Source organism: Periplaneta americana, chromosome 1 (assembly GCF_040183065.1).
Source record: "Periplaneta americana isolate PAMFEO1 chromosome 1, P.americana_PAMFEO1_priV1, whole genome shotgun sequence".
Taxonomy (NCBI): Eukaryota; Metazoa; Arthropoda; class Insecta; order Blattodea; family Blattidae; genus Periplaneta; species Periplaneta americana.
In genome coordinates this window covers 179,289,002-179,303,203 of record NC_091117.1, presented here as the reverse complement: position 1 = coordinate 179,303,203, position 14,202 = coordinate 179,289,002, and the positions used below count along the sequence as shown (strand labels likewise).

General features: G+C 36.0%; 1 protein-coding gene across 1 annotated transcript in view; it reads left to right on the top strand.

The window, feature by feature from the left end:
- Nucleotides 1-12,275, top strand: part of LOC138704906 (2-aminoadipate transaminase-like) — a 32,706-nt gene extending 20,431 nt beyond the window's left edge. The window contains exons 3-7 of the mRNA XM_069833305.1: nt 1,837-1,991; nt 3,982-4,143; nt 5,537-5,789; nt 10,211-10,325; nt 11,916-12,275. Of these exons, the coding sequence (XP_069689406.1) occupies nt 1,837-1,991; nt 3,982-4,143; nt 5,537-5,789; nt 10,211-10,325; nt 11,916-12,236 (1,006 nt within the window). The 3' untranslated portion in view covers nt 12,237-12,275. The remainder of the gene's footprint in view (nt 1-1,836; nt 1,992-3,981; nt 4,144-5,536; nt 5,790-10,210; nt 10,326-11,915) is intronic.
- Nucleotides 12,276-14,202: the final 1,927 nt, after the last annotated feature.

Sequence of the window (14,202 nt, the reverse complement as noted above, 5' to 3'; positions counted from 1 at the left end):
GCACGCAGGTACAAGTCACAGATGAACTCAAGGGTTGTACATAAGACATTGAGGAAGAAGTCGTTCAGTAAGTTTTAGGCTGACTGGACTCCTGACTTCTTATGAGTGAAAGAGGCGAAAATGTTCTTTGTCTGATATATGGAAAGTATTTAGTTACAAAGAGGAGCAATGTGAAACGCCTGAAATTATTAATTGATGTACATAATGGTGTATTAAAATGTTGTTCTTTTATTTAAATTAAATAGTAATAAATTCATATATGTTTAAATGTACTGTAGAGGTTCTTCCTCGCTGCATTTCATTTAAGTTTACAGAAAAAAGTACAAAAAGTATATGATGCTAATAGCGTAGACACGTTATGAATTCTGTCTAAAAATTGTGAAGATATGTCGTCCATAGATTTTTCGTTTGACAATGGTCCTTACCATTGTGATGTCCTTTTGTCAAGCCGAGGAAAAGTTCTCTCCAGGTTCTTTGAATTGCGTGAACAGAGTCAAGTTGGAAGTTCGCTTTGCCTGGTAATATATCCAGGGTAGGAATATTTGCGGCGCAAATTATTTCTATATTTTGCAGCAAGCACGTATGTCAGCTATTTTCCTCACTTATAAACCTCACAAAACCAAGATTAATACCAAGAGTATCAGAAGATAATAGGCGTGCTATGCTACGTCATGCTGCAGGAAACATAATTTCGCCGGACATACGAAGGTTGGTGTCGGCAAAAGCAAGAAAAAACACTTCTGTATTAGACGAGAAGTCAGGAATTTAAATTTGTTTCTAGAAATGTGCTGTCCATATAATAAGTACATTATTAAGTATGTAACAGTTGCATAACAATTAATTAGGTAGGCCTCATTATCTAAAACCTCTAAGATAAAAAATATACTATGTTTATTATTTGCTGCAAACCTATTATTTCATTTTCCCGTATGCACAATGTCCTGTAATTTCTTTCACTTTTGTATTGGTAATTATAAAACAAGAAAACAGTGTTTTTATACTAGTTGGATTATTAGATAATTATATAAAATTAATTATATTCTAGCTATTATCTGAAACTATGTAAGTTAAGGAGAAGTTATGTTTATTATTTATTGTAGCCTACTATTTTATAATTCATTGCATTTATTAGAGAGGTACACTTTACAAAACATGCTCTGATTTCTGTTGTCTTGTATGAATGTAACACGTTATCTATTACTTAAAAACAGTTTAACTCATCTTGCAGTGACAGGCCAATAGAGTTCACTTTGCTCACCTCTTCTTATTCTCTGCTGCTGCCTGCAGAATAGATTCATTGCAAGCAATGAGTACTTGATCGCACGCAGAACCGTCTACATGCTCTTGACCTTGACATCGCTGATCTAGATCACGGTACAAATACACGAAAGGCCCACACACGTGTACATCTCAAATCATGTATGACCATAATTGTTTTCAAAATTATATTTCGTAAAGAAAATGATGATATAATTAATAGAGTCCACACCTGTGGAGTAACGGTCAGCGCGTCTGGCCGTGAAACCAGGTGGCCCGGGTTCGAATCCCGGTCGGGGCAAGTTACCTGGTTGAGGTTTTTTCCGGGGTTTTCCCTCAACCCAATACGAGCAAATGCTGGGTAACTTTCGGTGCTGGACCCCGGACTCATTTCACCGGCATTATCACCTTCATTTCATTCAGACGCTAAATAACCTAGATGTTGATACAGCGTCGTAAAAAAAAATAACCCAATAATTAATAGAAATCTGTACAAGGTCTTGCATCGGCTGAGAGGGTAAAGTGCAACTTTACGCGCTGTGGTAGAAAAAAAACTGTTTAATGTAACTTTACTTACAGGCAGAATCTTATCCTGACTTGTGGCGCAACACATGGTTTACTGATGGCGCTAACAACTCTTATTCAACCAAACGGCATTATTTTTGTTGAAGAAGCTACATATATGATTGCTTTAGACGTACTGAAGCAATTTACTGGAATGAAAATAGTCACAGGTAAATTTTAAATAACGAGATCTGAATTTGAAGTGTAAAGAAATGTGTTTGGTGTTTTATACTGTCCACACAAACTCATCGCTGAAATCTGAGTTAAATGAATTTGTCCATGGCCTTAACCTCTCCTCATAAATACTTTGAAAGCTGAGGGCTTTCTGCTTGTCTGTTTGAGTGTTTGTGGTCTTATGAGGCACTCGCAGGTTTGGTACTTTTAGACTTTTAAAGTGGTTGTATTCTGAAGAAGAATTGAGGATTTCCAAACATGTATTGAGCTTTAATATTTTCATCTCAGCTTTCCTGCTTTATCTGTCAGAGATTACAGAACAGCTTTATGGACTCGTTGGATGTGTTGCTTTTAGCGCTGTCTACTGGAAGTAGTCCGCCGTCAACTTGTTCAACAAATTCCGGAAATATTTGTTGTAAATCTTAGTGCTCGTTATAGCTATCGTCGAAGAAAATGATATCAATATATTCTTAAGGCAGACACTACGCACCAGACCCCAACCATTTCTGGAATTTGATGGTGTTTGGTGGATAAGATGGCGAATTTCGTCAGCCCAGTACCTTCTTTGAATGTTAACATATACTCTTTGGTGATGAAACCATGCCTCATCCGAAAACCATGTTATGGGGAGAATGGACTTGACGTAAGAAGAGCCTGGAACCATCGGTGGTATTGCACTCTTGTTTCCTTCAATTGCCGCACTGTATGTACTCTGTACGGCGGTATGCACGCTTTCTTTGCTCTTTTGTTGCACGTGTCATATGATGAGTAACCTGTCTTAATCGACGCATTGATTTCTGTGATGAGTTAAGCGTTGTCGAACATCATCACCCACACGATTTTGAGGCATTGCAAGATCAATGTTTATCACTTTCACTGTCGACGGCCGGATGTTTCCAATTTTCTTACTAACGACAGAATTGTAAGCTTGCTTGGAACATCACGTACACCAAACTCTTTCTGAAATATCCTTTATTTTTCAACCAAAGAATTTGTAATCCAGTAAGTTTTATCAACAGTAATCTCGCTAGAGGTTTTGATTTATCTAGAGAAAATCAAAACTCGAGTGAGATTTAATTGGCTATTACACGATTAGAAGAAAGTATATAAAGATTAGAAGAAATAAAATTTTAATTGACTTACAAAAATTCTATTTCACTAATGTTAGCCTCACCAAAACGTTTGAACGGAGCCGCCATTTTCATTTGACTATCTATGCGGTAAACAGATGACGATAGCAAAGCATGTTTTATACAGTGAACTCTTTCGTCATTTGTTTCATAGTACCGTAAAGAATTTGCAGTTTGAAATGTTGGCAAACAAATGGTAGGGAGGTGATAAAAACAGAAGAAAGTATGTAAAGATTAGAAGAAATAAAGTACTCTAATATAATAAAATTGGTATTAAAATTGACATGCTAAAACTCTCTTTCACTAATGTTAGCTTCACCAAAACGTTTGAACGGAGCCGCCTTTTTCAGTTGACTGTTTATTCGGGAAACAAATGACAATCGCAAAGCATGTTTTATAGAATTTGCATTTTTAAATGTTGGCAAGCAAAGAAACAAATGCTAGAGAAGTAATAAAAACAAAGAAACGCTAGGGAAGTGATAAAATTGTAGCGATAAATAGACATGATTGGTTGAAACACGTCCTTTCGTACCGTTTTAGTGGTCAAAAGTAGTATGACGTAGTAAAAGTGTAATCGTTCAAATAAATACTCTGCAGAAAGTTGTTTGCTGACTTATAACTACATATATTCTACATTTAAAAAAAGATGATAATGGACAGTCGACAGTCTTGTTACTTTAGCCATGAACACCTACATTTACTCCTACGATAAAAAGTCAAGTCTAAAGTTTATACTGAATTTCGAAAGGAAGTTATAACTGATTAGTGATTAAAATGATAAAGGTTTATAGGTTCGCTCTGTAGGTATAATATACCAAAGTTCAATTTTAAACATTAATGTTGTGTTTTATTTCAGTTCCCATAGATTCAGAAGGAGTTGATGTAGAAGCTATGGAGAAGATTGTAAGAGATGAAAAGTCCAAGGGTTCCTGGACCGTAAGTGAAGAAAAACCATTCTGGGCCATGTTCTACACTATACCAATATTTCACAACCCTACTGGAACAAAATTGCCCAAAAGTAAGAATTTTCTACAAAGTTCATAACGAACAAAAATACAGAATTAGGATGTAAGATTAATTGTGTTGAGGTTATGCGAATAAAAGCTATGTGATATTGATCTACGATTCTGGTATAAACTATTCAAAATGGAAGTTGCAACACCATGAACGGATTATATTGCCTATGTTCTCTCTTTATTCCTTTTGTAGTGGCGAGATGGGTTGCATTTTTATGTGACTGTCGATTCCCAAACTCCCCTCTCCTTTGCATAGAATTCGTTCTGTTGTAAAATATTTTAGTGTTTTCTGACGACGCTGTGACAACTACGAGGCTATTCAGTGTCGGCAAGATTGGTGATAGAAACTGGGTATTTTGCGAGATACGTTCTAGAACATACCTGCACAAACAGCGTTCAACGAGCGCGCGCGTTCCTTCAGAGCGGGAGAGCCGTGTTTACCGCTCGCCGAAACGGAGAGGAAGATACGTCAGAATGACATAGACTTGCTATAGGTAGACGAGAGGGAAACGACTACTCAGCTATCTAGTGGAGTGCAGTGTGTAGGCCTATTCTCAGTAACTGTTTCACGTTGCTTACCTACTGCTACAGTAGAGTATGGAGGAATCTAAAAGACGGAACGTAACATTTAACATTTAACGATTTACAGCTCGAACTTATTGATCTTCAATGTGATCTAAGGACTAAGATCGTTTGAATAATACTACTAGCCTGGTTGAGTTTTACAAGACTAAACCTCAGCAATAATATCCACGACTACACAGGCTGGCTGTGAAAATGATTGCTATGTTTGGCTCAACATTTATATTTGTGAGCAACTGTTTTCTATAATCAACTTTAATAAAGGCAGACATCGAACATCTGTAATTGATGTTTCATTACGATCAGTAGGCTACTGCTCCTTTCAGCTGTCAACAACATAAAACCTCGTTTTGAAGTACTGATAAAAATAAATATTTCTTTATTAATTAATAATAGTCCAAGATAGTTTTGCAAACACTGAACGGGAATTCATTTCATAAACACTCGTAATAGTACTTCCTTTTGTGTACATTTTGTACGAGATCACCCCTTCTTCCAGTCCATCCTTATACAGAGCGCAGCTAATATCTGCATTCCGCTCATGAGCTGTGAGCCGGCTCGGAGAGCGCAAACCTTGTGCAGGCCTGTTCTAGAATTTGCCATAAAAAGCCAACTAGCCCGAGCCCGAGGAATTCGAATTCAGATCCAAGTGCAGCCTCTGCTAACGAGTAGAGTTCTCAACGTTATGAGCTATGCCGGTGACTAACTTACTTTCTTTTATTGAGTACAAATGTAAATACTCTTATATTTTGTTAGTAATCAGTTGTGAATTGTCATGAGTCGGCTGACAGTTGCAGTATGCTTAATTTTCAGACCGTTGTGATGCACTGGTTAGAGCAGCCCGCAGTCTGGACTTCCTCGTGGTGTGTGACGACGTGTATAACCTCTTATACTACGGGAATGATCCACATCCGCCCAAGAGGCTGTTTTCTCACGATGCGGTTTTAGAGGGCTACTCGGGAGGCCATGTCATATCCAACTGCTCTTTCTCCAAGATCATGGCACCCGGGGTCAGGGTTGGCTGGATTGAAGCTCCCGCAAGACTTGCAAATATTTTTCGTTCTTCGTAAGTGACACTAGGCCTATATTCTCGGTTGTCATATGTTATGTTACCATCAATGTGTGCATAATATTTAATGAATTGCTTAAAAATAACATGTATTGTGTGATCACTTATTCTGGTCCTTACGGCTGAATATTTGCTGATGCCTTGTGTCTTGTGTCACATCTCCGGTTTTAAGCTACGGTTTGGCTACGGCGATCTTCGCCGGATGATCATAGCGCTGATACGCTACTATGAGCCAGTGTTACCATAGTCTAGTATATATAGTCACGAAGCTTGAGTTGTATATATGTATGTATTTTATTAACACTACAATTGGGTATACACCCGGTGGTAGTGATATATAATATACAATAATTACAATTACGTGAAATAAAATAAAATAAACGTAAATGAAATAAAATAAAATAAACGTAAATTTATAAATAGTAGATGCAATAAACCTAGGACTGTAAATAAAAACTATTCTATAATAACGCCTACGATAAGCAAAAGTAAATCCAACTTATAAGTACTTCTATTTCACCCAACTATTACCAATTTAAGTAATTACATATCACCTTAATTAATTACATACCAACTTAATTACATATCATCTTAATTAATTACATATAACCTTAATTTATTTACATATCAACTAAATTACATATCATCTTAATTAATTACATATCAACTTAATTCATTATATATCAACTCAATTAATTACATGATACAACTTAAATAATTACGCTGCACCTCCAATTAAATGTTCAGTCTAATCTTCTCAACCTTTCCTTAGGCTGGGTCTCCACATTGCGATTTTGCAGGTCTCGTTTTATTACCTCCTGCCTGACGGGATGCCCTTCATCGGTCTACACATTTCCCACAAAAACGCAATCCCTCGTTTGGATGATCATAAATTTGAGGCCCAGCCGAAGGTCCGTTATTATAGTCTGACAGCTAGTCATTGAAAACTGCAAGCTCTGTGTGTGAAGCTGCTAGTTTGCGTAAAGGACTCAATAGAAAGAAGATCCTGGGTTCATTCTTTTTTGTGTCAATGAAGGGTTTGTTAAATTTGAAAATTACTCAGATAAAACAATATGAAAATAAGTTTTTTCTTTAATTTTATCGAATATCCAATTTCTTCGACGAACTCTTGATCATCATCTTTACAGCATTATGTTTCAGAATATCGTTAAGAGTTCTGGTCATCCTATTATCAGCAAAACAATCTCGAAACACATTTTAATTAGGTTCACAGATTTTAAATTCTATAATGTTTGCAGATGAACAAGTGATATTTGCCAATTTAAGATGATGAGTTACAGATAGCCGTTCAGTATTTATGCAAGGTTACTGTAGAATATAGTTTATGAAGCTCAGTTAAAAAGACAAAAGTTATGGCATTTTTTAGGAAAGTATCCCATACGATCAAAGATAATAATTATGAATACAATAGTCAGCCATTTCAGTTACTTGGGCTGTAGTATAACATATATAATAAAAATTTACAAAATAAACTGAATAAATTTCAATATAACTATGTTGTTGTTTAGCCAACTTGCCGAAGACAGATTGGAACTTCATAAGTGACACCAATAAGGCTTTACTCATGAGTAGAGTTCAGTATTTGGTCACATCTTCCACTTGAAGAAAAAAATACTGAATCTGCTCTCGTCTGTGAATTTCGCTTTGTTCCAGAACGGATTAGAGGTGTTTTCCATATATATAATTTTCTCCGCGAATTTTAACCTTTCTTCCTAAAGATTTCATTAACAAATATTTTCTTCTAACTATTACGATATTCATTGTTTTTCAAATAATTACGAACTGTGCTGTCACACTTAGTTGTAGTTCAAGATCACAGGCAATTTTCGGTGTACTTAAACGGCATTTTTTTTTTTTTCTTAAAATTGCTTTTGCATTTGCTTTAGACATTTTTCTTGAGCGGCAAGTTATTTTCATGTTTTCCAATTTTTATCTTTGGCCACTGGAGACTGAACCCCATTGTGATAAGAAGTTCCCATGATCAGACGCGTAGGAGTCACAGGTCTAATCGTCACTGGAGTTTAAACTGTTCGAATACTTTTTCAATTTACACAATTACACATCTTCCGTCATTTGTTGCCATGATGGAAACATATTTTCCCCCACAATAATCCAGCTCTTCTCCCTCACATTTTTGTCCATGTAATCTTTACACCCTTTCTCCCATAATGATGGGTGTTCTTGAACACACTGAATAAATCTGCCTGTGTCGAATATCACGCACAGGACCACAAACAAACAAATAACAACTGAACTGTGTGAACGTCACTACCTGAATGCTTGAGTTGTAGTTGTAAAACTCCCCGTGCGGGATCCTGCAAAACTGCATTGTGTAAACGCCACCATTTGAAACCATGTGTTGTAGTCGTACATCCCGCCGTGCGGCATCCTGCATAACTGCAGCATGCTGTAGTCCTATCCCGCAAGTTCCGATTCTGCGGCAATGTGTATATCGTTCCATTTAAACCAATGTGTTGTTGTCGTCCAGCAAAATCGGTCCCACAAAATCGTTCCTGCAAAATCGCAATGTGTAAACCCAGCCTTAAATGTATTGATTTTAAGAGGACCACCCTGAAAGATTGCCGCAGGTAAGCTATTCCAGTCTACTATTGTGCTGTTAACAAAGGAAAATTTTGCCACGTCCGTTCTTTGTTTTCTACATTTAAACTTCCTAATATGATCAGTCCTTCCTAAGTATGATGGTGTTGCTAATCTAGCATTGATATCGGTCCATGGTTTGTGTCCCATTTGTGCCTTGAACAATGCGGCGAGTCTGGTTTTTCGTCGCCTTGACTTGAGAAGTTCCCACCCTAAGTCTTTTACTATCTCCTCACCATGTCCCTTCCCCATTTTGACATATTTTTCTGCCTTGCGTTGGACCTTTGTGAGGGTACTAGGAACAATAGACTGTGCCGGTACTGTTTCGCATTGTCTGTGATGAGGCGATAGTAGCGATCCTAGTGGTTAGCAACTATCTACGGATGCATATTCCCTACGTATTGAGCTTCGTGACTCTATATACTACACTGGTGTTACCAACTAGGAAAAAAATGTTGCCACAACTAAACTTTTTGAGTTTCTCTTTCCATTGGTGCTATTTTCATGCACCTCAGATTCATAGAACGTAAATTACATGTTTTCGAAACCGGAAAGATCGTTTGTAGGAGTCCTGTTTATGATACACAAACAAACATGCGAATTACATTTTTATGCCTTACTCAGGTAGAATTTAAATTGACTGAAACTCTATTCAGAGACAATTCATTATGGAGTATACTGGTGGATTCAAAACAGCGATGGGCGTTTGAGTGCATTTGCCCTCCGTGCGCACGGGGTATTCCAAGTGCGAGCGCTGTAGTGTGCCAGCAGCTGTAACAGATCTTACAGCTTTTAAATGAGCTAAATTTAGGGCTTCAGGGAAAAGAAATTCTTAATACACAATTTGCAGATAGAATTGCAGCTTTTAAGGAGAAATTGCTGTTATGGATACGTCAAATGCAAAAGGGCGAAATATATCATTTACCATCCTTATCTAAGCGCATAGAATTTTGAACAATGAAAATTTCGAAATGTACGCATGTATTCTATCCGGTCTATTAGAGGAATTTACATCAAGGTTCCACGATTTAGATTGCCTGGAAATGGATTTGCGTATTTTTGCTACATGTTCTGATTCCAACTGATTATTGATAACGTCCCCTCTTCATTATAGTGTGAATTGATTGACCTGCGATGTGATCGAGAGATGCGAGCGAAATATGATTCAAGGTCGAGTCTTATGCAGTTTTATGACGGATTCCCAAGAGGACGCTTTCCCTGTGAGAAGCATAAGCTGTGTGAGAAAGTTTTGTGTTTATTTGGTTCCACTTATAGATGTGAACAGTTATTTTCTATTACGAAACTAAACAAATCTCAAACAAGAAATGATGGGCTTTTAACGGCAGTTCATCGCATAGCTTGTGCTAATACACTTTCTCCAAATCTTGAGAAATTGAGTAATATGAATTAATATGCAACAGACTTGTTTTGTTTTGTGTTTAAGGAAGTGTTTCATTAGTTTGTGTTCTTATTTAGTTTGGTAGAATAACATTTTCTTTTGAAACATACAGTACGTACCGTATCTTAAATAAACCGGTTTTCGTGCACTCTATAAGCACACTTCTCTCGTAGTACACCGTGCAAGCACAGAGTGCATAATTCTGCCCAACCCTGATTTAAAAGGTAGAGAAATCCGTTTCAGAATTTGTAGTGAATCGAATTCAAGTCGTTTTTACGAAAAACCGTCAGCCAACCGACCAGAGATGTGATTGGGTTACTATTACAAGCAACTTTGTGATATTATGAAATGTATGCTAGAACTACCATGAATGGAATATGTTACAACTATTATTTTGCAGAGGATACTTGAGGAGTGGAGGAGGCGTGAACCAATATATGGCAGGTGTTATAACTAGTATACTAGAAATGGGACTGGAGGAAAAGTTATTGAACCATCTTGTGCAGACATTTAAGGTATTGTATAATATTATTTTGTAATCAATTTAAGAGTGTTATCCCAAACTCACTCCATTTGGCCATTTTTATGATATATATATATATATATATATATATATATATATATATAATTTTTATTTAGACCTCTGTCATTATATTTTAAGCTTGTTTTCTTCCAGAACAACGCCAATCCTTGTCCAAAAGTTTGTGTTATTGTGCATGCCACTTGAAAACTCGCTCAGTCCGTAGATCAATGGATAAAAATCTAGCCCAGTCCCTTCGTAAAAATGGACTCAACCCGTTTTGGGTTCACACTCTTTAATAATTGCAGTATTATGATAATTAATCATATTTTGTCCCATTAGCTGTGAAATAATAACATTCACAGTGCGGAAACTGGAAAGCGAAACTGATGCCAAAAAAAAATAAGGTTTCTATATTTCAATAATCTTAGAGTTGTTTATTCAAAATAGCTTCCTCCATCAGCTTCAAATTGTATACACCGTTCATGAAGCAACTGGAAGGGATGTCAGAATGCATTGTCTGGAATTCTGTTCAGCTCTCGTTGCAGCTCTTTGAATAGTGTCCACATCGTCAAAATGACACCCTTTCAGTGGTGCTTTGAGTTTCAGGAACAAAAAGAAGTAACACAGTGCTAAGTAGACGTGTAGTTCAGCTCACACTCCATCCTCAAATATCGACGCTATGATCTTAAGTGTAGCACTTTAGACGCAATCAAGTAAACCCCGAAAAGACAAAGTATATGATTATGTCTCGTGACCAGAATATTGTACGAAATGGAAACATAAAAATTGGAGATTTATCCTTCGAAGAGGTGGAAAAATGCAAATATCTTGGCGTAACGGTAACAAATATAAATGATACTCGGGAGAAAATTAAACGCGGAATAAATATGGGAAATGCGTAATATTATTCAATCGAAAAGCTTTTGCCATCTAGTCTGCTGTCAAAAAATCTGAAAGTTAGAATTTATAAAACAGTTATATTACCGGTTGTTGTTTATGGTTGTGAAACTTGGACTCTCACTTTGAGAGAGAAACAGAGATTAAGAGTGTTTGAGAATAAGATTCTTAGGAAAGTATTTGGGGCTAAGAGGGGTGAAATTACAGGAGAATGGAGGAAGTTACACAACGCAGAACTGTACGCATTGTATTCTTCACCTGACATAATTAGGAACATAAAATCCAGACGTTTGAGATGGGCAAGACATGTAACACGTATGGGCGAATTCAGAAATGCATATAGAGTGTTAGTTGGGAGACCAGAGGGAAAAAGACCTTTGGGAGGCCAAGACGTAGATAGGAGGATAATATTAAAATGGATTTGAGGGACGTGGGATATGATGATAGAGACTGGATTAATCTTGCTCAGGATAGGAACCGATGGCGGGCTTATGTGAGGGCGGCAATGAACCTGCGGATTCTTTAAAAGCCATTTGTAAGTAAGTATTATTATCATTGTCGTCATGATCATAATCATCATTAATTTAATTTATTGCAGAATTTAACATCAAATTTCAATCTATTTTGCAGTTGAATATACCAACATTCCTGTCATATTCTCATTTTGTGTTATCTGAATGTTTAGGAACGAATGGCTATAGTATGTTCAACGCTGGACGAATTTCTTCCAAGCAACTGTTCCTTCATTAGGCCAGAGGGCGGTTATTTCGTGTGGATCACTGTTCCAGAACATGCAGATATGAACATATTTGTTCCTTGGTGCCAGAAGAATTATAAAATATCTGCAATTCCAGGCACGAAATTTTCTGTGAATGGAAAATGCAAGAATTATTTAAGGCTTGCAATTGCCTTTCATAACAAGGAGATGCTGAAAGACTGTACTAAAAGACTTTGTACTGCTCTTTTACAATATCTCACTACAAATGATCTTGTAGTCTGTGTCTGACGTGTACGATCTTGGGAACAATAAATGGTTTGAAAATTATTCTTCCCAGTATTCCTACTTGGGGAGGAAATGTAAAATAACCTATCCTTTATATTCAATTGGTTATCATAATCATCACAGATCCTAGGCTCTTGGGTCCAAACTAGGCCGAGAGCGGTGTGTTTTAAGAGCGTACATTTTCTTGTAACATCCAATTCAGAAATGTAATTGGAAACTTGTCAAAACTAAACATGAATGTAAATAAATCTTGGAAAGACTGACATTTATTTTGCTACTGTTGATATCCAGTTTTTGGATGGTGGCATGATGTTTGTTTACTTATTTTGATCACTGAAACTTTTTATAAACTTATTTGACTATTGACATTTCTGCCTGTATATTATTTATATTTATGTACTAGCTATATCTGTGAGCTTCGCTGTACTTGTTGCACATAAATATCAGTGCTGGTGATTGATCAAAATATTTAATCGATTAACTATTTGAATTTAATCGATTAATCGAGTTTTGATCGAGTTGAAAAAAAATGTTTTAATATACTGTAGTACACAATTATTGTTAAATTTAACTTGTATTCGGTGATAAGCATAATTATTAAATTAATGTTGTATATCTGTATATATTGTTTCGTTATATTACAAAACAACTATTTTAATTACTTACTAACATATTTATTATGAGGCTTATAATTTATTGTGTCAATTTCTCCGGGAATTTTTGAGACAAACATAAATAACAAAAAGTTTGAAGACTCACCTAGTTAATACTGCTTCATCCATGATTTTAAACTTGTGAGTGCATTCACATGCTCCGAATTAAGTGCCGCTCTGCATTTAGTAACAATGTTTCCTGCATCACTAAACACGAAAAACCTTTTTTTCTGTCAAGCACTTCTTCACGATCGTTCAATTTAAATCCAAATGTTTCACCGAGTTTACCTCTGAAATTCTCATATGACATAATGGAGTTTTCACTTTTCAAAAACTACAGAAAACTGGTTTTTTCTTTATCAAACTAAACACACAACCTTCATACAGGCTACAAACTCAGTACAGAAACTGCAACTGCAAAATTACAGCGGTCGAAACAGAAGACTGGCCCCTATTGTAATCGAATTACCAAATTTTAGAAAGAGAAGAAGATAGTTACGCTCTCACTTGCACACAGTGTAGACATGGCTATTTTATAAGGGTTGAGGGGGATGAATCCCAGATAAGTATGTATTTCATATGCTAGGAAAGTGAACTGACAACAGAGTGGAAGTTTTCTTAGAAAACCATAAAACTTGTGTTTCAAATTTCAATAGAGGTAGAGTAGTCACTGTCCTCATATCTCCATCTCTTTTTGAAGTGTTTGTGCAAAAAGTGTTCCTTATGCTATTTGGTTTACAGTTAAACAATAACAGTACTTTTGTGCTTTTAAGTAAGAAATTTCCGAGAGAGAAATATTGTCGGAATTTTTAGTATGAATTTGTATTAACAAAATAATAATTAATAACTACAACCGATTAATTTTAATCGACTCGATTATTCGATTAAATATTTTTGATCGATTAATCTTACAACAGAAATTGATCGATTAAATCCTACAACACTAATAAATATCATTGACTTAGAGCTATTATATTTTCAAATATAGCTTTGTTATTACTTAGTGAATAATTAGTTTATTATAAGTTGTAAGTCCTTTGCTCCTGAACTATTTTCAAATTTTTAATTAGAACTTTCTGGAGTTGTTCAATTAATTTTGCTCGTACTTTTAAGCTTGGTACCATGTTAGACCTAGCAGACAATTGGTCAGCGTCTAAAACAGAACATACTTGTAAGAACTGAGGGTTCTTACTCTCAGTTGGAGGAAGACTTTGTATATTTGTTGCACCAAACGATATCATTTGAAATAAGGTGTTGTATTGCCTTATATTACTTAAAACGTGTGTTGATAACGGATGTACTACTGAAAGTAAGTT